The 24,785-nt window shown below is 40.4% G+C and overlaps 2 protein-coding genes and 1 pseudogene across 5 annotated transcripts in view; 2 read left to right on the top strand and 1 right to left on the bottom strand.

The window, feature by feature from the left end:
* LOC121882320 (dystrobrevin beta-like) overlaps window positions 1–4,469 on the bottom strand; it is a 32,861-nt gene extending 28,392 nt beyond the window's left edge. For 2 of the 4 annotated variants that reach the window (XM_042390490.1, XM_042390492.1), the window contains exon 1: window positions 4,084–4,468. The gene's annotated coding sequence lies outside the window, so the exon portion shown is untranslated. Of the gene's footprint in view, window positions 1–4,083 lie in introns of all 4 variants that reach the window. The other 2 variants (XM_042390494.1, XM_042390493.1) reach the window with 2 other exon arrangements.
* Window positions 4,470–7,115: 2,646 nt separating this feature from the next.
* On the top strand, window positions 7,116–9,422 carry LOC121881853 (annotated as a pseudogene).
* A 7,923-nt stretch (window positions 9,423–17,345) lies between these two features.
* LOC121882810 (putative nuclease HARBI1) lies at window positions 17,346–18,428 on the top strand. Its single transcript, XM_042391255.1, has 4 exons — window positions 17,346–17,625; window positions 17,726–17,838; window positions 18,001–18,088; window positions 18,172–18,428. Exons 1-4 carry the CDS (start codon window positions 17,346–17,348, stop codon window positions 18,426–18,428), a joined length of 738 nt encoding a protein of 245 aa, XP_042247189.1.
* The last annotated feature ends 6,357 nt before the right edge of the window (window positions 18,429–24,785 follow it).

Below are 24,785 nucleotides of genomic sequence, written 5' to 3'. Positions count from 1 at the left end.
TTCAGACAGACACAAGCACTGCATGAAAAAACACAGACCACTCATTCATTTCAATAGTAAATGAATGAGTTTTGGCACAGTGGGGGTCTGTGCCAACACAGAGGGCTTTGGCAAATGGTTGCGGGGTCATTTGGAGAAAAAGTTTAGCCTGGTCCAACTTTTACTGCAACATTATGTAACGGCACATCAAGACTACACTCATTCCTGGTAGGTTACTAGTATTTCTACCGGTGAAAAATATTTGCTGTTATGATAACTTTCCAGAGTTGTACAATCCTGTCTCACTGTATTATGAACCACTCTACAGTGTTTTGGCATCAAAATTAGCAGCAGCCACCAGCCAAATTCTGGTAAAATATGCATGTGGCTGGTAGATTTGCTTCATTCATCAGCCAAAAAAAACAAGTGTTGTCTATTGAGTGGCTGGTAAAATGTGAACATCCATTAGCCATTTGGCCAGTGGACAAAAAGTTAATTTTGCACCCTGCTCTGTTACTCAAACTGGATTGTATTTCATCTCCTCACCGGTACCTGAAACAACACACCCACACCAAGGTAGCCCTTTTCGTTTTAACAGTGTGCTGTTTTCAGTCTGAACACCCAATGACACTGTTTGCATCAAAGCCACATGTAGAAGTAACTTTTGTGACCATAATGCGTTCCCCTGATTATGACCAAGGACCCCATGGCTGGAACCAAAGTAGACTAAACTGAACTCATGCCAGTACCAAAGAAAGAGAGGAAGAAATGAAGAGAGACAAAGCAAAGCAAATGTGTAGACAGAGAAAGAGAAACACAGTGAGAAGGTAAGATAAACATCTAAGATAAAGGGAAACGCAAAGAGAAATCAAGATGTTGTAAGAAGCCAGATGAGAGGAAAGAGTAAGAGAGATTCAAGAGGAAAGCGAAAGAGAAAAACAAAGAAAAAAAGACATAGGAAGTGAAAGTTGTGTGTAGTCTGTACTGAAGAAAAAAAAGAGTGCATGACAGAGTAGAAATGCTCCTGCAGCTCTGACAGTCTGCTCTCAGGCTGAAATACTCTATGTGTTAATATAAGAAAGTACAGATCCCCAAATTCAATTCAACTCTTCATCACAACTAGGGCTGCAACTAACAATTATTATCATTTTGTCTATAAAATGTCAGAAAATAGTAAAAAAAAAAGCCTGTTATAATGTCCCAGAGTCAAAGTTGACGTCGTAATATGTCCAAAACCCAAAGATAACCTTCTGTATGACAAAGACAATTATAAAATCATCACAACTGAGACGATGAAACTAGCTAATATTTAGCATTTTTGCTTAAAAATGACTAAAACGATGATTTGATTATCAACATCGATGTCAATTAATTTTCTGTCAATCAACTAAACAATTAATCAACTAATCAAAACAATCCTCTAAATCAGGGTCTCAGCCATAGACCTAAATAAGTGTTTTTTGTCTTTTTCTTTTCCCTGGAGCAGGAAATGTAAGAACAGTCACATTATTCTCTGGCGTAGCAATCCAGCTGCAATAATCCACTGATTTTGTACTGATTCCAATAGATTTTATCACCCAGTGGATCAATAAACAACACAGTATCAGCCTAGAAAACAATGTTACACAAACGTACTGTTGAGCAATGACTTAGTTCTTAGTAGCCTACTGTTACACTGTAATTTTACTGTAAAGCTCCAAGCTATCTGAGCATTAACTCAGCAGCATCAAACATGCCAAACAGTGAACAAGTGAACAGCTCTATGGTCCCCAAGAGTGTAGGAGGCCCATCCAACTGCTCCTACATGCAACATGAGGAATACTTACATTTCACTATAATTTAATTCTCAAGAAATTATATAAACTAGAGACTGGAACGGCATGACTGTTCTTCTAATCATAGGTTTCACCCCCACCGCTATTATCTCCCCACCCACAGTGGAGACAGTGACATAATTTAGCAGTAAATCAACAACAACTAAAATCTTTCCATACACAGTAAAATGAAATGTTAGGGGGTAGGAATCATGAAGGAGCCTCTGCAGGTATTCAGGTGAAATTTTAAGCTCGTCAAAAAGTTTGTTTGAGAAAAACTCGTATACTGTTTAGACTACAGATGTGAGGGAGGGGAAAGCAGTATGGCTGATTCTAGTTTCCCCTCTCATTTTGCCCAGTTAAAGATGTAAACAAATCGCCCACTGCTGAATTAAAGTACACAATCTTTTTTATACTGCTAGGGGAAACGTTTTGGTCTTCAGGCTAAAGTTGGGACAAAGCCCATAAGCACAGTGATCTCCCTCTCTCATTCTGTCATCCCTGTCTTTTTAGCTTCCTCCACAGGGAGCAACACTTTGGAAAAATACACAACCTGCCTGTTCACACTTAAAAATACAGTAATAGTGTTTGTGCTCTCAGAGTTGTTTATTTTAGATTCCACAATGTTTCTGTCGCAGCCTAAACTTGCCCCGTTTGTTAATGAACTTGACCATTATCTGAATGTTTGATCTGCAGCCGCAGGCGTAACAAAGAAATGAATAAAGAGCTGGTATGTTGAATGAATGACAATAGCAGAAATACGAAAAGCAAGTCTGTATTCAATAGGGATACAGAAACATGGATTCAATTTTAAATCTCCTTGTTGGATTACCAGTCATAAAACCAAAATATCACTTGACCTTTGACGCTGACAGAAAATTACAGTAATCATCAACTACTTTGATGCTCAATTCAATCATTTTTCAAGCAAAAATGACAAACACTCTGGTTCCAGCTTCTCAGATGTGAAGATCATATTCTTTTCTTTGTCATGTATGATAGTAAATTGCATATCTGTGGGTTCTGGACTTTGGTCAGATAAAACAAGCAATTTGAATATTCCCCTTTGTGCTGTGGGAAATTTGAAAGGGCGTTTTTTGAGTATGCTCTGAATAATTAATCAAAAACGTAAATAATCGTTAGTTACAGTCTGACTATGGTGATCAAATATTCAATTAGGTGATGCAGGATGCAAAAAAGTATGTATTAAAACATTTTTAAACTAATTTACGAAAAAAAGATTTCAAATCATGTTATTTTTCAGCATCTTAATGGAGTCAAGAATAAATAATAAACGTCTTTTCTTCTACTGACACTTGTTGACTGATTTGTCATATTGTGTACAATATATTGCACAATATATCTACACCTCCGGATATTGTTTGTTTTATCAGTAATTCAAACTTCCTAGAGATTACCTTGTTTGTACTCTTTTAACATGAGCCCTAATATAAGCCCTTTATGTGTGAGGTTAGGTGTGGGGTTGGGAGGGTGAGGGCTGTCAAATTCTGCTAGGGCCAAAAAAGTGCTCAGGACAGCTCTGATAACAACTTTTGGCAGGCTGTAGTGATAAATCATTTCATCTGACCACACAGGTCTCGATTTATGAGCTTTAACATTGGCATCCTTACTCTGTAGCACGCCGTTTCCCTTCAGTTTGTTGCATTGTAACTGTACATAAATGCTGCTTAATTTTTTTTATCAAAGCTATTCAACATAATATTGTGTATGCCGTATTTAGAATTAGACACTAACGATTCAAAAAAGGCTTAAGTGATGTTTCACTATGCCTGCACGTTTGGCGATAGGCCAGGTAACGTAAAATTGCCAGATTTTTGAATGGGGACTGTCGATCCTCCCATACGAGAGAACAACAGTAACGTTACTACTGATACGTACTGAAGTCAAACACCAATAGTAGTTTGGATTTGAAAAGTGGGCATGACTACCACAACACACAAGGCACGGAGGGTTTGGACAAAGTTGTACAAGTTTACAGTATTAGAACATATTAAAATCTGGACTCCCATAAATTTCAAAAAGACTTGAGTCAAATCTGCTTAGTTCTGCTTACTTCTGGGAAGCTGTGTGACATCTAAGCGGCCATATTGCAAAAAAAGTTTAACTCCCTGTTCACCTTGTTCCCCCGAATGAATGTGGTCTTGAAATAGCTCAGTCTTAGGTGAAACTTTACATTAAAACTCAGATTTGAGTCGACTAAAACTTAGCCTTACATTTGATTTACACAGTTATATTCCCTGACAGGCTGTGCGAAACAGACTCTACTCACCGGGACTATTTTCGGCAGGTATTCGTGGCCAAATACCAACATCAACACTGAAACGTGCGGCACTGACTGTAGCTGTAACCCAGTTTCTTCACTGTTGAAATATTCGCTTCCTCTTTTTTACCGTATTCTGTGGCTTAAATAATATCGTCCCAGTTCCGTTATTTATTTCCGTGACGAGCCATGTTTCACACCCTCCATACCCGCCTGCCGCTACTGCCGCCGCCGCCGCCGCCGAAAGTCACTCCTCTCTCCGTCCGTCCTGCCCCCTCCCCGGCTGCATGCTCACACTAAACCCATTCATAACTCAATTGACCTAATCATAATACATAGGATATGTGTACTATGAATAATGCGGTGTGAGCCTGGTTATACAGTAACTAGTCTGTTTTAATAGCCAAAATAAAAACGTTCATCTCACATCGAAGGGATGAATCTCTGAAGACCCCGTTGAAAGCTGTTCAAGTTCGAAAGTAACACCATTAAAGGACAGGTTCACATTTTTTTCAAGTCTGTCTTAAAACACCAGTCAGGTGCCCATATGAACACCGAGAGAGGTTTTCCTCGCTGAAATTATTCCTTCTGTTCATACTGGCCATTAAAAGATCCCCTTCAAATGCGCTTTCAGTGTAAGTGATGGAGGCCAAAATTCACAGTGTGTCCACACAGTCATTTTGTGCAAAATGCATTTAAAAGTTTCTCTGAAGCTCATATGAGGCTTCAGCAGTCTGAGTTAGTCATGTCAAGTGGATATCTGCCACATTTGCAGTCTTTTTAGCATCAAATTCCCTCTTTGTGTTTCCTCTAAGTGTTTCCCTGTTGAGCTGCGGTAGAAGTATAGTAACAAAAAGAGGGACTTTGGCACTAAAAAGACTGAAACATTGAAAGATGTCTATTTGATTTGACTAATTTGGACGACTGAAGCTTCATATTAGCTTCAGATAAACTTTTAAATACATTTTTGCACAGAAACAGGACTGTGGATTTTGGCCCCATTTCTTACATTGTAAGTGCATTATGAAGAGATCTTCTAACGGTCAGTATGATCAGGAGGAATGATTACAGCAAGAAAAACCTGTTTCAGTGTTCATTTGGGCACCTGACTGTTGTTTTAAGACAAACTTGAAAAATTGTGAACCCATCCTTTAAAGCTACTTAAATACAATTTTGAGGTACTTAACTAAGGTAAGCTAGTTCCTGTATTTACTCACGTATACTGCAGTGGTGGAAGAAATATTCAGATCCTTTACTTAAAGGACCAGTGTGTAGGATTTAGTGGCATCTAGTGGTGAGGTTGCAGATTGCAACCAACCAACTGAATACCCCAGCCTCCCCACCTCCAGAACCTACGGTGGCCGCAAAACTTGCGAAAAGCATATAAGCCCTCTCTAGAGTCGATTTTAGTTTTGTCTGTGCTGGGCTACTGTATAAACATGGCAGGCTTTGTGTAAGAGGACCTGCTCCCTAAGTAGATATAAAGGGCTCATACTAAGGTAACAAAACCACAACAATTCTTATTTTCATATTATTTTGTATTATACACTAATAAAAACATACTTATGAATATTATATTCTATTTCTGCCAATAGGTCCCCCTAAATCCTACACACTGGTCCTTTAAGGATTAAACTACCCAAATGGATATTGCTGCGTACATGCTAATGATAATCTGATAATTACAGAGTAGTAATATATAACGATGACAGGAGAAAGCCTACTTTTACTCCTGAAACTTCAAATCACTTGTACTTTGTTGTTAATACTGTATTTATATTCAAGTAAAGTTAAGAAAAGTAGAGTACAAGACTTGTTATTGTAATTTCAGATACTTAGTGTGTGCTCCTAGTTGACTATTTTCAACTATACATGCAGGACTGCAACTGCTGTTTACAGTACCAGTGGTGGATGAAGTATCCAGATCTACAGTATATTGTATTGAGAGTATTTGACTTAAGTGAAAGTAACAGTACCAAAGTGTAAAAATACTCCATTACAAGTAAAAATACTTTAATTCACTTACAATTACAGATACCACAAAATTATACTTTTGTACTTGATTAAATGTATTTAGTTATATTCCACTACAGCACATTATAATAGTTATTATTCCTGAAATGTAAGTAATGTAATGATTAGTTGTGGTCCTTACTTGGAGAGGGCGTAACCTTCCTGCCACAGTGCCAGTTAATCTCTTTCACCCGGTATTGTATTTGACAAACCTTCATTCTCCAGAGGTTGTGAAATTCACCAGCTCCATGTGATTAAACTGCACACACGCACCACAACACCCCTGTACTTTCCAGTGTTTTAGGAAGATTAGAGTGAGTCCCCAACTGAGAACATTTGTAAAAAGGTAATTGTTTTATTTATCCCAAGTATTGCAAATTATTATTTGACTGTATGGATTGTAGATCATATTGGGTTGGATTCTTTTTTTTTTTTTTTAATTTCACTTTTTATTGGCAGACATGGGATTTACGAAAGGCAATTACAAATGTTTCACACCTGGTTTGACAATTATATATCAAAAAACAAAAATAAATGCTTAAAAAAAACAATCAAAGAAAATAAAACAAACAATGGCAAAAAACAAAAACAACAACAACATCCAACTGAGTTTCAGCAAACCAGTGTGCTAGCCTAACCTCAATACACAATAACAAACATATATACATAGCAACAGAGGACTGCAAACATGCTAACAAACTTTCCTTCCTCTTGTTAATCTGGATTCTGCCAAAAAAGGGAAATCCCATTCACCGTCATGTGCTGCAGGGTCAATGTAATGCAGAGCACAAGTGACGCAATCACTAGCAGATAAAAAGACTGCCAAAATAAATCTCTGCAGTGTGGAGCTCAGATTTTTAAACTGCAGAGACTGAATCATTATTTCATCAAGGACGATTTAGAGTTGGATTTCTTCTGGAAAGCAGTGTGAAGATGGGGACGTTTGTTCTTCAGGTAGTTGTCATCTGTGTTTTACTACAGGTATGTAAAAATGTCATATTTTTGTAAAATAACATGATGCTATGTTTATAGTGCATCCTTGTTAAATGAAAATGAAAATTGAAATCTTACTTTTTTTATAGCAGCTGTCAAACACAGGCAATTTACAATGCTTTACAAAAGACAAAGATATGCATCAGAGCAACCTTAAAGACAACAAAGAAAGAAAATAAAATCAATTATAGTAAAATGAAGTAAAATACAATGAAAATAAACAAAAAATAATACATATGAAATACAGTTTCAGTGTAGTTACAGTGCAATCAAAGGCCGCCCCAAAATTTAAAAAGGTAACTTGCAAACTTAATGTCTTACAACATGAGAAGAAGAGTGCAATTCAAATGCTGATTTGATGCAATAGCATTCTTCTTGTGCAATTTCCTGGTATTTTTTTTATATTTTGAGAGTGTTTTCATTAAAAAACAACAAGATTGGACAGATAATACACAACCGGTAAAGCCTCACAAGCAATTTGACTGTAAGGATTAAGTGGTAACTGAAGTGAACAAATCCACTTTAATAAAACATTTTTGCCTCATAATGGGCCCTGTGGCCGACTGTGCCTTCCAAAACCTCCACTGGGTTTCTGCTCTCCCTCCCCACATCACCCATTTGTACCTAGAGATGAACCACATCAGAGAGATCAACGCTACCTCTCTGTCAGGCCTTGAGGAGCTACAGGAGCTGGACCTCGGGCGGCAGTATTCACCACTCAGAATCACGAACAATGCCTGACACCTGAAGAGGCTAGTGCTGGGCTTCAACGTCTGCCTTCAGCTGGAGCCACAAGCCTTTGCAGGACTGTCCAGTTTGCAGAGTCTCTACTTGGATTACTGCTCACTTCAAGAGTCCATCCTGAAGGAGAACTATTTGGAACCACTGTCCTCCTTAGAGACCCTTGACCTCTTTGGTAACCAGATAAAGAGAATCCAGCCTTCAATGTTCTTTTCAACATGACTCATTTGAAAGATTTGAATCTCAAACTGAACAAAATTGACAAAATATGTGAGTCTGATCTGGTTGGTTTCCAGGGGAAGCACTTCCAGGTTCTGAATTTGGACTCTGTCCAACTTAAGGACATGAGTAGTGAAAGCTTTGACTTGCAGAAATGTGGGAACCCTTTCAGAGGAATGTCCTTTCAGACACTTGACTTGTCCTACAACGGGTTCAGCGTGGGTAAATCAAAGCAGTTTTTCAGAGCAATCAAGGGTACTAAGATCTCCCATCTCAGACTGTCAGGGCCCATGGGTAAAGGATTTTCATTTAACAACCTCCCTGATCCAGACAGCAGCACGTTTGAGGGCCTGAAGAACAGTTCAGTCCGCACTTTGGATCTGTTTAAAAACAGGATATATGCATTGCAACAGGGGGTTTTTAGTCCACTTAAAGATGTTGCAATCATTGACGTTTCCCAAAACAGAGTGAATCAGATACACAGAAATGCCTTTGAAGGTCTTCAGGGACATTTAAAAATGCTAAACCTGTCACATAACCTGCTCAGGGAAATCTATTCCTACACTTTTGCCTCTCTAACAAACCTGCGAGTGTTAGACTTGTCTTACAATCACATTGGTGCACTGGGTTATGGCTCATTTAGTGGACTTCCCAACCTGAAAGCATTATATCTAACAGGAAACTCTCTGCAAGAACTTGGCTTCCCTGCATCTCTACCATCATCAATGAGCAGCATCACATGTTTTGCCACTAATATCATTCATCTGAACATTCAGGACAACAGATTAACAAACTTGGGGGATGTTTACACCTTTCTGGCTCAGCTGAAATGCCTCCAGAATCTCTTCTATGGAGGAAACACAATAAGGTGGTGCACACTCAGTAGACGAGTTTCAGAAGTTGGTTTGAATAATTTGCAAGCCCTGGATCTTCACGGCACCAATTTGCAGTCCATTTGGTCAAAAGGGAAATGCCTGGATCTGTTTGACAATCTTGGGCATTTGATTGGTCTCAATTTGAGCTTCAACGCCTTACAATCTCTTCCACAAGGCATTTTCAAAGGTCTCACCTCAGTCATACAGATAGACCTTTCATCCAACACCTTGATGTATCTCCAGCCTGATGTGTTCCCCAAAAGTCTGAAAGTACTCAACCTCTCCAACAACTTCATAGCCTCCCCGACCTGAAAATGAACCGATTCCACTGTGACCCAAACCGAAAGAGCTTCCTGACTTGGCTGAATGACACAAACATAACATTCACGAATCCTGTTGCAGAGCTCAGATGTGGATTTCCTGCTGGTTTCTCTAATGTTCCTCTGTTAGATTACTCTGCTCAGTTCCCACAGCAGTGAAAGCACTTGAAAGTGAGTAAATGTGTATTTTATTTCAGGGTAACTACCAGAAAATCAAAAAGAATTAATTAAGGGAATGGTGTGCTAGTGCCACATATTGTTGATTTAAGTTGTACACTTTATGGTCAGTTTGTCACATGGTGTGCCCAGTGTGATCTGAATTGGTAACAGATACCAGACAATGTAACAGTTTGTCACAATCTAATAAAAAAGTTCCTTGAAATGGTTTGAAATTATAATAAAATTTGTAAATATTTTACTGTATATTGCCAGAAAATGTGATAGAATCACTGAGTGTAAAAGTTTGTTCTTGAATTTGAGAATAGTAGTTTGACAAAAAAAGAAATGTCAACTTATTGACTTTTGCCTGAGCTTTCAACTGCATGTCTTTATAGATCTCTAGATGCTAGTAAGTGGATCTTGTTACTACTTATGTTGTCAGACTGATAAAATCATATGTGGAAATTTGTTATTTTCAGTGAGTGTAGAGAAATTAATGTACCACTTTATCTAAGGAAATTGTATATTTTTAATACATATAAAGTATTCATGCAGTTCTATGTGAGCATCAACAGCATTTGAATCAGGAACATAGGTAACAAATAAATTAATGAATAATTGGATGGATGGATAATATAGTAAGCCTAGGTTGGCTGAAGGCTATGAGACAGCAGGACAGGCTGGTAAGATGTCTGTTGTGTTTGATGGTTTATCAGATGATTAAAGAATTAAAAAGGAAAAAAAAACAAACAGTTTAACAATGTTTATTTTTTCTGCCTTTTTGCTCAGATTTTTGTTTTTTTGATACTTTTACCTCTAAAAATCCTTCAAGTTAAATAATCCAATGAGAAAAATCCCCCTTTGGGCAAACTGATCACAGCTCTTGTACTGAGGGGTCACAAGTAGACAATGCTTCATTTCACGGGGCCATGAGCCAAAAAGGTTGGGAAATACAGATATAAAAATCATTAATGCTCTCCCTCTCTTAGTGTACCAAGACTTTTAGGAGGACACATCTCTTTTACACACTGTGTGACCTGTCATCTATTGCACCAGCTAGGCATGTGTTCACCAATATTTTGGAGAAATCTACATTATATTTACAGAGAATCTTGTTAATCTGAAGTTAAAACTGTCGCTGAAGGCACATCACAGACAATGTTTTCATTCTCTGTGGCCTAAATCAATTTCTTCTCCCCAGTTTATGTCAGCCTGAGTTAATAGTTAACTTGTGCGATAGAGGAGAAAAAAGGGGGCAAACTTGACCAGTTTAACATCACCAAATATAAACAAAATACATACTGCAACTATAGACATAAATCTGCTCAACTAGAGGAAAAAACTAGTGACTAATATGAAAGATAAAGTCATTTTCAGCACATTGTGATCCCCATGTTTTAATCCTGTTGCAAGTACTGCATTCCCTTGAAAGATTCTGTATTTTACCTGTTAAAATAATGTTACCTTTGAACTGCTACAGAAGCTGCATAATGAGGATTTTGTCTCCTCTTCCAGCAGAGGGCAGCATCAGCTCAGTTAGCAACTCCTGACTATTGGTCTCCACCCTGCTTTGCAGTTGTAAGACAATACCAACCAATCTTTTTCCCAGCTGGGATGCTCTTCTGTGTGCAGCAGTGCAGCATTCAGTTGCATGATCTGATGAATTAGAGAGGAACAAGGAGAAAGAGTAAATAAAAGTTTCTAAAAAGGGATAAAAATGATGGATATTTAGATAAATTACAATAAATAGGGAACAAAATCACCAATAAAAATGCTCTGTTCAGTGTCAATGAGATGTTTTTGGCCAAAAAAAATACACAGACACAACTTATTAGTTATTTTAAAAAAGGGCCATATTATGAAAAACTCAATTTTTCATTGCTTCTGAGTATGTATTTGGGTCTCTGATGTGCCTACTAACACACAAATTGGGAAATAAGACCACCCAGTCAGTTTGGTGTGGGCTGGCTTGCTCTGTACTCATGTAATTCAACAAACCATTCAGATTTGCTGCCCCTTCTTACGTCACATGGGGCGAAGCTAGGCTAGGCTAAGCTATATGCGAAAAATGTGTGCATATTGTGGGGCTGGACTGGTGGATGGCTGCTTGCCGACAGACGGCTGCTGAGCCCCGGCGAGCTCTGCAGGAGAGACAGCCGGGGAGCAGAGCCAAAGAGTCCTGTGTTGCTGTTGTCTTCTGAAGGAATAAACAAGCGATTCTGCTCGGATCTGGAGCAGTTTACTAGCGGGAGGAGTTTGTTTTTTAAACTTTTATGATTAAGTGGATTTATCTTCATTCTTGCTTCTCAACCTAGCCGCAACTTACACTGGAGTCACACATCACCTAAGCTGCTGTCATCAATAATAAACATCTTAAATGCCAGCAAGTTTATATAATTTTAAAGTTATACAGTATGTAGATATCTAAACTTAGAACAAAAAGTAAGGAAATTTGTGTTTGGTAGATTATTTCTTTGTTGTAACAATGCTTCTTGGCAATAAATCCTATACCGTTGGAAAGCCTGTTTATTTCCCTTTTGAAATGGTGCCACATTTGTAAGGAACATGCATTTGTGGGATGAGCAGCAGAGCTGAGTATGTGGGTTGCGCCCATGAAAAATTTGCCAAATCTTCTCTGCCAATGCCAAACAGCTTATTCTGCCATTGACTCTTGTTTGGTGGATTGGATGATTGAAGTTTGAAGACACAAGACATATTGGCAATTTAACAATTTATTCATTTAACAAACAGGAGCCTCAGTAGCGTGTGGAAGAACCATACACAGCCACAACAGCCTGGCACCTCCTCCTCATGCTGGTCACACACTGCTTTGAGATGACATCCCATTCTTCAACCAGCATTTATCGCAAGTCTGCCAACGTGGTTGTGTTGGTCACTCTGGCATGAACAGCACGCCCCAGCTGATCCCACAAGTGTTCAATGGGGTTGAGGTCAGGACTGCTGGCAGGCTATTCCATCCTCTCCACTCCCAAATTCTGGAGGTAGTCTCTGATAAACCCCGCTCTGTGGGGGTGAGCGTTGCCATCTTGGAGGATAGAGTTCAGTGTTTGGAAGACAGCCTACGGTACCTAAGTGCTGACAGGGTGAGGAAACACTCTTCTTGGGGTGTCATCTTCTTGGGACGCCCACTAAGTGGCCTGTCTCTGACATCCCCTGTTATATGGAACTTGGCCTTCACTTTGGAGATGGTACTAGGGCTCACTCCAAATAATGCAAAAACCAAGTTGGTTTTGTGGAACACCAGGTTGAAGTTGCCCTATTGCCCTATCCAGATCAGTCAAACATGGCATGCCGATTCTTGGAGCAGACACCTACTGACCACTGTAGCAAGGCCCATGCTCACAGGTGCTTCTAATCAGGTGCCAATCAGGCACCTGATTGGCAGTACCTAGGGTTCCCAGAATCAGGTCAATAGCAACAGCAAAATAAGCTGTTTGGCATTGGCAGAGAAGATTTGGCAAATTTTTCATGGGTGCAACCCACATACTCAGCTCTGCTGCTCATCCCACAAATGCATGTTCCTCACAAATGTGGCACCATTTAAAAGGGAAATAAACAGGCTTTCCAACGGTATAAGATTTATTTATGGTAGCATTATTACAACAAAGAAATAATCTACCAAACACAAATTTTTTTGTGCTAAGATTATGTGTATAAACTGTCACATCTTGCCAGGACTTTCTGTTGTGTTAGGACTCTTTGTGTTTTTGTTCTTTTGGGTTCCTTGGTTGCTATTCTCCTACGTTCCACCAGAGACCTCATCCTTTCTCCCTGTTATGTTAAGACTGGACTGTGTTGGAGAAGGCTGAGCTGAGTTGTATCTCCTTAGGGACTGTCTTGCATTATTAGTTAGCTTGTAGTGTTGTGTATTTAAGTTTATGTAATTCTGGGACAGTTTGATTTATGCTGGGTTGTGATTTAGAGTATTGTGTTTTCTGGGTTTTGGTTTTCTGTTACTCTGTGTTTCCCTTGCGTGTTCCTTCACTCCTCCTGTGTTAATGTACTCCTTCTTACACCTGCCCTGCATTTGTCTCAGTTTTCTTCCCCAGTCCACTGTCACCTTCACACCTGCCCTATATCAGTCTCGTCAGCCCTGCCCTGCTCCCAGTGTCTTCCCAGTCTATCAGCTCCCAGCCTGCCCCTGTGTCTTGTCACCTGTTCCTCGTTGTCTGATTAGTTTAGTTTGTATTTAAGGTCTGGTTTTCAGTTGAGTCTTGTTGAATCATTGGTTCTGTTTTGTTCTGGTTTGTTCTGTTTCAGTCTGTTCAGCTCAGCCAGCTTTTGTTTTTGCTGCACACTCCTAATAAAGAAGTTTTCTTCAGACCTGCTTTGCTTACAGTCTCTGCATTTGGGTCCATTCCTGCTACAATTGTGACATAAACAATAACATTACTGTTGTATTTATGCCTTTAGATGATTTTGAGTGTAGATGGAGTAGCTACAATTTTAGCATCGATCTGAACTCTATTCAAAAAACAAGCATTTTAAAAGTTGTTTGCTTGGCGTCTCGCAGACAAACCTGACAAAGGACAAAATCAGGTTTTTTACATCATGATGTAGTTATTTTGGCATCCTTTTGATCAGTTTAATGCAATTAAATCGCAAAATCTAAGTCTATTTACGCTCAAGCCAGCCGTTCTGAACAGGGCTGTTAAACAGGATGAGAAGGCTGCAGTGGCGTTTGATCCTTGTGGTATTTTGACCAAAGCATGTCAGTTACATTTTATTAAGACTACTAAGACTAACTTGTTGAAAAGGGGTATAATATGGCCCCTTTTTTTAAAAGCAGGATTCTATATTGTGGTTATTTTCAAATTAAATTTGTAAATATTAACAGAGCTCACTCTATATCTTCTATATTATGTAGTAATTCATTATCATCTGATTATAACTTGGAGAATGGCTGGAGTGTGTGTGTGTATGTCCGTGATCGCTGTGACTCCATTGAATGAGAGCTGTTATGTTGTTGAGGAATGAAAAGTACTTGATTTCTGAAAACGGTGATTAGAGCTGTCTGGTTCAGGTTACTTCTCTGCGCAAACTTTCCCCAAAAGCTATTTAAATAGAGCTTAGACACTTGTCTTTTAGCTGGGTTTGGTTTAATTTTGTTGGCATCCAGCAAAATACCCTGATTGGTCATGTAATCCCTAATGTACTTTTCTCTACTTTCCTGATCTGTAGCCTTAGGGGGGTACCCTGAAGCTTCCTGTTTACCCTTCAGAAAAATGAAATGAAAAAAATGTGCATGTACTTGACAAAGATGGAATCGCTCTGTCGATCAAAGTGCCATATCGCCGTGATCTTACCTAATCGATACCCAATCTCCTTGTTAAATTCAGGAGTGACCCAAACCCCCGTCAGCACTCGTCCTACTGCCGTACAGAGCATCCCGGGGTGAGAGGGGTTGAGGAGCTTTGTAATGTTCGAGAAACTCCTTCAACCCCTGATGGGATTTCTTCATCTCAACCCAGTGATGCGCTCTCATGACAGTCACTTTGACTGTAACGTCTGTAATTTCTCTTCGCAGACCGCATGCAACTCTTCAAATGGTCTGCCAGTCAGAGGACAGGTCTCGTGAGGCTGAAAACAGGATGGACAACTGTGGTAAAAACAACCCAGAAACTCCCATGCATATTTCACACCTTGCACCTCTGCATAACTGTCTACATAGTATCATTCTGTTTCTCACCCTCGTTCAATGCGTGTTGAATGAAGATGTTCTTTGTACGCGCTGCCCACTCTAACCACTGGATGCTGGCATTTGAAAAGGATTTTAATTGCCTTCAATAATTGTCAGGTGATGGAACGGCCAGGTTATTAAGAAGTAGGAAATTTGTGCGAAACACTTTCATGCAGGCCGAAGCGACGGTGCGCAGCTGAATGGGTCTACACCCGTTTCATCAATGTAGCCTTTTCTGAAAACGCAGCAAGCCTCTGAGAGAATATCCACATTGTTTTGACAGTAATGGACAGCTTCTTTTTCAATATCGAACGTACCGTGATGCACCGTCTCATACCATGTGTCAAATTCTCTCTCTCTTTAGTCATTTGCCCGATGCCGTAAGCCTCAGGCAGGGGGTAGGGGCCTATGTAGTTCAAATGATTCTCTAAGCTAAACCCATGGGGAAAAAAACCCTTGGTTCTATCAGCAAAACCTTAAGCTTTAGGCATGGCCGATAGACGCATGGTGAGAAAGCTGAGAGAATCAATGTACTTGTGTTCCTGTGTCTGTGAAACAAATGACTTTGCTGCCTTGCATGATGAGACTGGGCTGCATTTTCAGAGCGACCATGGCGTTGATCACAATGTAGCTGTCAAACCTTTTAGCATTGTGAGTGATAAAGACAGATTTTTTTGTACAAAGGTTGCCTGAAATGCATGATAAAGCGTTCAGCGCAATCCACACCCTGAGCGTTCCATCTTATGCGGTAGTGCGTTTTTGTGCATACCAAAAAAGGGACGTGTACGCCTGATGAGTCTACATACATCTCAAAATCATAGAATATCAATTTCTCTGTATGTTCTGTTGACGTCGACAAAGATTGTATGTAACAATGGTGCACCTCGTTCTCTTTTTCAGACCCCACAGATTTTATATTTCAACATGACATTTGTGTGGTTTACCTTTACCATTCATAGCGATGTAGTAACATTTAGCATTTTTTACGCAACTTGCAGTCACTGACATTTTTGAGCCCCGACTTTCTCTGTAGGCTCCTTGTGTTTAGTAAAACATGAAGGTGAACGACATGTCCTGTTACAGTCAGCGCAGATTACAGCTTGGAGCTCTTGTTCAGTACAGGAAGGGTCTAAGTAAACATTACAATGACCTCTGCATCGGTGAGTCAATAAGTTGTTATAAACCATGTAACAATAATTGCACTCGTACTATGTGCCTAGAAAGGCTTTCACGGTTATTACACCATAGTAGTGGTTTTCAAACAAACATGTGCAGCGTTTTGTCTTCTCGGGGTATCGGTCACAAATTTAGAGAGCGTACATTTATCATCGGTCCCAAAAAGAACTACAATTTTACAGTTCAAAATTCTTTCAAATTTTGGTATATCGTTAAACGTTACCGCTGTCTGATCAGTTAATCCGGCTGTATTCTGAAAGTCTCTGCCGTGCAATAACGCTTCACTATCAGTGATATCGGGATAAAGCAGATGAGCCAGATTGATAGCAAAACACAGTTGGTTGTCAGGGCCGTTGTCTACGACATGCAGAAACTGTTTCTTCTTCTGGATTTTGCTGTCTAATGTTTTTGCTAACATTCTTTTACCGCCACCTCTTGGATTTCTGATGACCTGAGCTACCAATATCAGATTACTATTGGCGCTAACATCCGTGTTGGATTGTACAATGTGGTCTTTGAGAGACTGGAGTTGGTTTAGATCATGAGGTTCACCACTCAAGATGACAGAGGCACTATTAGACAGACTATCGCCTCTCAGCTCAAGTTGCACCAGAGGTCCATTTTACAAAGCAGGTTTAGTGAAAACTTAGTGAGTTTTCTGTTTCAAAAAGGGAGGTAACTCAAACCAGAGAAAGAGGGGTAACTCTAGCCTGTTTCAGAGAGAGAGGTAACTTAAGCTCTCGGTCAGTTACCGTAGCAACAGACTCTATGAACCTCGAGTTTCTCTCTGTCTCCGCCCTCTTTCAGAGCCACACACTCAATTTTGATTTCCTCATTCATTCAGTCAGCAGGCAAGTTTTGGCGTAGTTCTGCCGTCTGTCATTTAAAAAAATCATTAAAACAATCAGAGTCAGTAGGCTATATTAGAAGTCCATTAGGCACAGTAGGTGGCGACTTTTTTCACCATCATGGCATGTCCATTTGATGATGATCCCGTGGATGAAGGTGCAGCATTACTGCACAGAGAATTAAATAGGCCTATTCGTCGGGAGATAGTTATCAAACTGCGCATAGATGTTCTGGCATTTCCAGACCATCCGTCCTTACATTTGCAACATAACAAATCGTGGTCATGCCCTCACATCCCAGCAGATATTGTGCATCGCACTGCGTTTCTTTGCAAACGGAAGTTTTTTGTATAATGTCAGAGATGCTGAGCACTTGAGTAAGGCAACTGTATGCAGGGCGGTCAGAAAAGTGTGCCTCGCCCTGAAACGGCTTTTACCCATCTTTGTCATTTTCCCTGGACACAAACCTGTCAGAGCCATCAAGGAGGAGTTCCACAGGATTGCAGGTGAATGATGTAGAGATCTGTTAAATTCATTTTAAATTATACTGTTAATGGCATTGTGCTGCAACCTCAGACTAGGATTAGTAATTTTAATTTCTTTTAGGATTTCCCTGTGTGATTGGCTGCATAGATGGCACACACATTCCCATCAAGGCTCCCTCACATAATGAAGCCAATTATGTGAATAGGAAGTCCATTCACAGCATAAATGTGCAGGTACATGTAGATTGACTACTGTTTTAAAATGTTAAAGACTGCATCATAGTTCAACTAACATCTGTCATTCTCTGCACTGTCCAGATCATATGTGATGCTACGTGTAACGGGTATAGAATGGACCCAATTGCAGCACAAATGACACCGGTATAAATTTTACAGTCTTTATTCCACACATCATTTCTAATGTGGAGGCCAAGTGGCCCGGGTCTATATCGTGAGTCTAACCTGAGCAACAGACTGCAACGTGGTAAGCATAGCCTAAAGATTTGCACAATATAATTCACTTGTCTCCCTCCTTTAATACACTAATGTATCCACTATACATTACAGGAGAGTTTGATGGCCTTCTGCTGGGTGACAGGGATTACCCATGCCAACCTAGGCTGCTGACCCCTTACCCTGACCCTGAACCAGGCCCCCAACAGAACTTCAACCAGGCCCACTGCAGGACGAGAGCCCGGGTGGAGATGACTATAGGCCTGCTGAAAGCCCGTTTCCAGTGCCTACGTCACCTCAGGGTGACCCCTGAGAGGGCCTGTGATATTATTGTGGCATATGTTGTTCTTCATGATATTGCCACTATTTGAGGAGAGCAACACCCTGCCCTACAAATTGAAGACCCTGATGATGACGACCCCATCCACCTGCCAGCTATCCAGGATGGCAGAGCAGTCAGAGACACCATATGCCATAATCACTTTAGAGTTTAAGTCACCATCATCACCACCATCACAGCAGTCAAATAAAGCCATAATACACATTTCATTTGGTCTTCTTTATTTCCTACAAATACAAAAGCTAGTTTAGTTAATGTTCCAATAGTTAACATAATTAACATAATTCACCTGTGACCATGCACCCACCTCTAACTTGTGCTCCAGTATTTCAATTTCCAGATCTGCCTTCCTAATCTGGCGGTCCAAGTACAGCATTTCTTTGTCAGTTTTCTGTATTTTTTTCAGCAGGTGTATTCTGTAAACTTCTTTTACTGGTAACTAGGAATACATAAGGAGGACATTAAATTATACAGTTGCACATGAATTCCACAGAATGAACCTCTGGTGTTTACTGAACATCTATCTCACTGTGTCAATCTGTGCAGTGGAAGTTGAGGGACCCTCCTGCTGCTGCTGCCCAGCCGTGCTCTGTTAAAAAGGATGAGAATGTGTTAATACTTCAGTGTAGGCTAAATGTCACTCTATTTTCCACCAGAATGGTAAGAAATGTGAATGGGAAGAGAACTATCAGTAACATATCAAGATGTTACCTCTATAGGCCTTTCTGTATCCCCCTCTGTAAAGGCACCAGACAGTTTCCTCGTCCTTACTTACAGTTACAAGGTCTGTTGTGGCGTGAGGGGGATCCACCAGGCATATAGCACCATCAGAATCTGTAGGGAAAAAAAAAGAAAAAGACATGAAAGGGAAATAAATATTTGTGTGAATAGGCTAAAAAAGATATATAGGCCTAGGCATATTACATTTTATAAAGGCACTTGTGTCTTGGGGGGTGGGCTCAGAGGATGAGCTCCCCCCAGGGATTCCCTCAGCCACTGGCCTTCCTAAATTCTGGCTTAGGGCCAGCTCCTCTGCTTCCGTTAGAGGTGGCGGTGCTGGGCCACCACCCATTTTACGGGCATCTGCCTTCTTTCTGTTGGCTGAGTAGAAGTCTGTGTTAGTTTAAATACGTTTAATTATTTAACAGAACATGATATAGATGAGAAGACATTTGTGTTTGTGAAACCAGCATTATGTTGGGGATAAAACTGCACAGTCAAACAGCCACTTAATATTTACTTTACAATGTAAAACATGATGAAAATGAGGTACCTCCATGAGATTATGCCGAGGTTTTACCTGTTTGAACAATGTTTTTATATTTCATCTTGAGCTACTGCCAAGTACGCTTCTCCCCAGCCGGATTGCACCTAAATGAAATAAATTAATAGGCTATACCATTCAAGCAGTTTCCCCCTGTAATATTGTGATTGCAAAGGACTACATTTAAACTTATGCATTGACCCTCTCTCTTTCGCAGCTGCAGCAGTGTTGCACTTCTTTTTGAAAATGTGTTGAAACTTGCCGTATGAGCGCATTAAGATTTCCAATTCCAGCGGGGTAAAAAAACGCCGCCCTCCTCTTCCCCGTTGCCATGGTGACTCGTCGAATCGGGGCTCCATTGATGCTGGCTTTTTATAGTTGTGGTGCACGCACTTAACTCAAGGTGAAACTACTCCAAGTTGATTGAACTGACTCAAATCAGCTGTTCTGGAACCAGAAACTCAGAGTTTCTTGAACCTGCTTTGTGAAACGGACCCCTGATCTTGTCACCTGGTGTGTTGGAAGGACCTTCGAGTGACATCCTCTAAGATATCCATCACACTGCAATAATATGTAGCATAATTAGCAATATCTTGATCCCTGAGGATGTTGCAAGGCTGAGTAATTTCAATGTTGTTAAATCTATCAGGCGTCACCACCCTCGGCGGGGATGAATTTTCCTGTTGTGTTGTATTTTGATCATTTTGAGTAATGTTGCCCCCATCTTGTTTTTTGTTGTAAGGGTTGACTCAATGTGTTGCAGGGAATCTGCCTGATTTTCTGATTCATTTTGTGTTTCAATTTGTACATTGTTTATCATTGAGGGTTCAGATCTGGGAGGTATTTGATTTATTAGGTCTTGAAATTAGTTTAAGACATTAAGCTCTGCAATAGCATTATCGATAGCAGCGAAGGGGTAAACAACATTAGAACTGGTAGAGATTTCGTTTAATGGAGACAGTGTGTCTTCTGATTCATTATCTTTGCAAAATAAATTTTGGTTTAACTCTTGAATTACAGCCTGTAACTCTTAACAAACGTTGGTGGTTTTCATCCATGATAAAAAAAAAAAAAAGTCACACCCGGTTACATACAGAAATTATCTTTCTTGTACATTGCACCTGAATTACACTCACCCCTGTTATTCAAAGACAGCATTTGATTCATGATCTGCTGTACTTCACCCATTAAAATTAATCATCTGTTGCATCCATTCTTGCTTCTACATCCGTCATGATGACGACACCTGTTGAGAGAGAGAGAGAGAGAGAGAGAAAAAAAATACTGCAACAGTGTTAGCTTACAGCTCATTTTCATCAGCTCACCTTTTCTTCTCCAGAGAGGCTTTTTTCGATATGCCCCAAACAATCGGAAAGGGGATTCATCAGAGAAAATTACTTTACGCCAGTCCTCAGCAGTCCAATCCCTGTACCTGTTGCAGAATATCAGTCTGTCCCTGATGTTTTTCCTGGAGAGAAGTGGCTTCTTTGCTACCCTTCTTTACACCAGGCCATCCTTCAAAAGTCTTCGCCTCACTGTGTCGGCAGATGCACTCACACCTGCCTGCTGCCATTCCTGAGCAAGCTCTGCACTGGTGGTGCCCCGATCCCGCAGCTGAATCAACTTTAGGAGACAGTCCTGGCACTTGCTGGACTTTTTTGGGCACCCTGAAGCTTTCTTCACAACAATTGAACCTCTCTCCTTGAAGTTCTTGATGATCTGATAAATGGTTAAAGCGTCCAGTCTGTTAATCCAACTTTATTATCCCTAATAGTATACATTTGTAAACTTTAAAGAAAAGAGTTGGGCTACAGCCGGTCATCTGACCTGAATTCACCTATCAACAAACCGTATGGTTCACTCATTTACTCCTCTATGTGCACGGATGATGATGATGAAGCTACAAACCTGTGTTTATTCTGACATAGAATCTTATTTTCTGTTTGTTGTTACAACAAAAATAGGTAGAAAACAAAACCAACAAAATTTGCGCCACTAATTACAATGGGAAAAGATGTAGTTTACAAGCCTTGGAGTCAAAGAGAGCTAAAAGCCATAATGGGAGATTTTCCTAAAGATGTCAGGAAAAATAAACAAAAATGGCTAGAAGAATGGGAATTAGTATGCACAATATACAGTCCCCATATGCCTGACATGATGCAACTGTTAAAACTAACTTTGCCATCTGATTTGGGAGACAAGGTAATTGATGTCTGTGAAATTCCCTGCAAACCCACAGAGTTTGCCAGAATCACACCAGAGAAAGCACAAACATGTTACAGCATCATAGCTTTAGCAGTTCAACAGGAGGTATTACAGCAGATTGATTTTACTCCTCACTAAAATTAGACAAGGAAAAGATGATAACCCTCAACAACTTCACGGAAAAATGATGATGACGACAGAAAAAGAAAATTGTGGTCTGTTACAAAATCAGATTGATGGACTTCCACCTGGTTACATGCAAACTCTGTTTGTGAATAGTCTTCAACCAAAGAGCAACTGACAGTTGGATGGTCAGGAAAACCAATGACTGAACTGGTAGAGATAGCTAAGCACCATTGCATGAAACACTAATGCTTGCTCAAGTGTCTCACTATACAGGTGGAGCAACCAGAGCAGGATGCAGTGGCAGAGGAACCTCCAAAAGAGAGAAGTGGTAACAAAGCCACATGTCACCCTTCTCAAACAAAGACCATGGGAACTGCTTCTATTGTGGAGAGCCAAATCACTGGGTGATAAACTGCCCATACAAAACATCCCAACCTAAACATACCCTGCCTATGGCACCTCCTTTAAGTAGCCAAATGGAAGGCCAACAAACCCCACAGTACCGCCAATAGAGCTGTCAGGACATTGACCAAATTGAAACAGAAGAAAATGTAACCCAGGCTCCACTAATTAAATTGGCAAAAACAAATGTAGAACCTCATTTAATGGTAGATGTAAACGGAAAATCAATATCATTCCTGGTAGACACAGGAGCTTCTCTTTCAACTTTAAAACCAACAAAATCAGCAAATTTGAAAGCATCTAAAGAGAGTCAGAGCTGTGGGGGTTGGAGGCTTTCCCATATGTATACCTGTATCTGAGCCTGCTATCTATAGGTCTTTTTACTGAAATCATGTCTAGTTTCACAACTTCACACTCCTTTCACCTGTCAGACACCACACCCATAAATCTATTAGGGCGAGATTTGTTATGTAAACTAAACTGTACCATCTATTGCACATCAGATGGCATCTTTTTAGAGACAAAAATCAACCCATGAGTGAGGAGAAAGGGAAGGTCCATGATAGAATAGTGTCTAGTTTGCCCCCATCAGTATGGGCCTATAACTACTGAGCCAGTACAGATATTGCTTAAACAGAATGCCTCCCTGCCAAGGATTTCACAGTATCCTCTTTCTCAGGAAAATAAAGAGGCCATTCGTCCTGTAATTCAATCTTTGTTTAACCAAGGAATAATAGTACCATGGAACAGTCCATGTAACACTCCTATACTTCCTGTTAAAAAGCCAGGCAGACCAGAATATAGATTTGTACAAGACCTACGAGCTATCAATGCAGTGGTGCTTCCCTTTAGTTCAAAAGCCAACGACTGTAATGTCTCAAATACCTTTCCTTTTTCATAAAGCTTATAGTTAGGGCTGGACAGGCTTGCCTTGGACCATCCCCTAGTTATGCTGCTATAGGCCTAGACTGCCGGGAGACTTCCCATGATACACTGAGCTCCTTTCTATCTATATGCATTCATGTACCATTAATGCATGTTACTAACTTGGCTTCTTCCCCAGAGTTTTCGTGCTTTCTCGTCTCAAATACAGGTTCCTTTGGATTTGGGTCATGGACCCCCTAGTTACGGACAGTGGGCTTCCGTGGACTGTGGCTGCGGGGAGCCCATGCTGGCGTAGTCTGCTTGACACCCATCATTAGTATTAGTCATATAATAATAATAATAATAATAATAATAATAATAATAATAATATTTCATTATTATTATGCTTCTGTGTGTCTCTTTCCCCTCTCTGTCTCCCTCCTCTTTTCTCTCTCAACCCAACTGGTCAGATGGATGGCTGCCCACCTGGAGCCCAGTTCTGCTTGAGGTTTCTTCCTATTAAAAAAGGGGGTTTTTCCTTGCTGCTGTTGCCAAGTGCTTGCTCAAGGGGGATTGTTGGGTCTCTGTAAAATAAAGAGTATGGTCTACACCTGCCCTATGTGAAAAGTGCCCTGAGATAACTTTTGTTATGATTTGGCACTATATAAATACAAATTGAATTGAAGAAGTAGAGTGACCCCTTTCAGTGGATTGCAGCTACTGGACATGGATGAGTGTAAAATAAACTTAGCACAAAAAGGAAATTTGTGTTTCGTAGATTATTTCTTTGTTGTAACAATGCTTTTTGGCAATAAATCTTATACCATTGGAAAGTCTGTTTATTTCCCTTTTCAATGGTGCTACATTTGTAAGGAACATGCATATGTGGGTTGCGCCCATGGAAAATTTGCCAAATCTTCTCTGCCAATGCCAAACAGCTGCTGTTGCTATTGACTCTTGTTTTGAGCTTTTGGTACCCCGAGGGGCTGCCAATCAGGCGCCTGATTGGCAGCACCTGTAGGCATGGGCCCTGCTACAGTGGTCAGTAGGTGTCTGCTCCATGAATCAGCATGCCATGTTTGACTGATCTGGATAGGGCAACTTCAAGCTGGTGTTCCACAAAACCAAGTTGCGGCATTATTTGGAGTGAGCCCTAATACTATCTCCAAAGTGAAGGCCAAGTTCCATATAACGCGGGATGTCAGAGACAGGCTGCGATGTGGGCATCCCAAGAACACGACACTCCAAGAAGACCGTTTCCTCACCCTGTCCTCACTTAGGTACCATAGGCTGTCTTCTACAGATTTGCAGTCAAGGTTTGCAGGACGATATGGTCGATGGCTCTCAGACAATCCAGAACAGACTGCACGCAGCCAATCTCCGGTCTCATAGGGCTGCGATGACTGCCCTTTAGCGTCAGGCCGTTAGCGCTGGTGTCGACAACACATGCACTGGAACCTGAACGTGTGGAGAAGAAGCAGAGAACGCTATGCTGATTGCTGCACCGATAGAGTAACATCTTTTGGT

Source organism: Thunnus maccoyii, chromosome 17 (genome assembly GCF_910596095.1).
Source record: "Thunnus maccoyii chromosome 17, fThuMac1.1, whole genome shotgun sequence".
In the NCBI taxonomy this organism is placed as follows: Eukaryota; Metazoa; Chordata; class Actinopteri; order Scombriformes; family Scombridae; genus Thunnus; species Thunnus maccoyii.
Note: the sequence above shows the minus strand (reverse complement) of the source record. Positions and strands in the feature narration are given on the sequence as shown.

Coding starts and splice junctions, on each gene's coding strand:
- LOC121882810 (XM_042391255.1), top strand. CDS start 17,346: ATGTTCTGGCATTTCCAGACCATCCGTCCTTACATTTGCAACATAACA. Junction 17,626..17,725: donor GGAGTTCCACAGGATTGCAG/GTGAATGATGTA, acceptor AATTTCTTTTAG/GATTTCCCTGTGTGATTGGC. Junction 18,089..18,171: donor GAGCAACAGACTGCAACGTG/GTAAGCATAGCC, acceptor TATACATTACAG/GAGAGTTTGATGGCCTTCTG.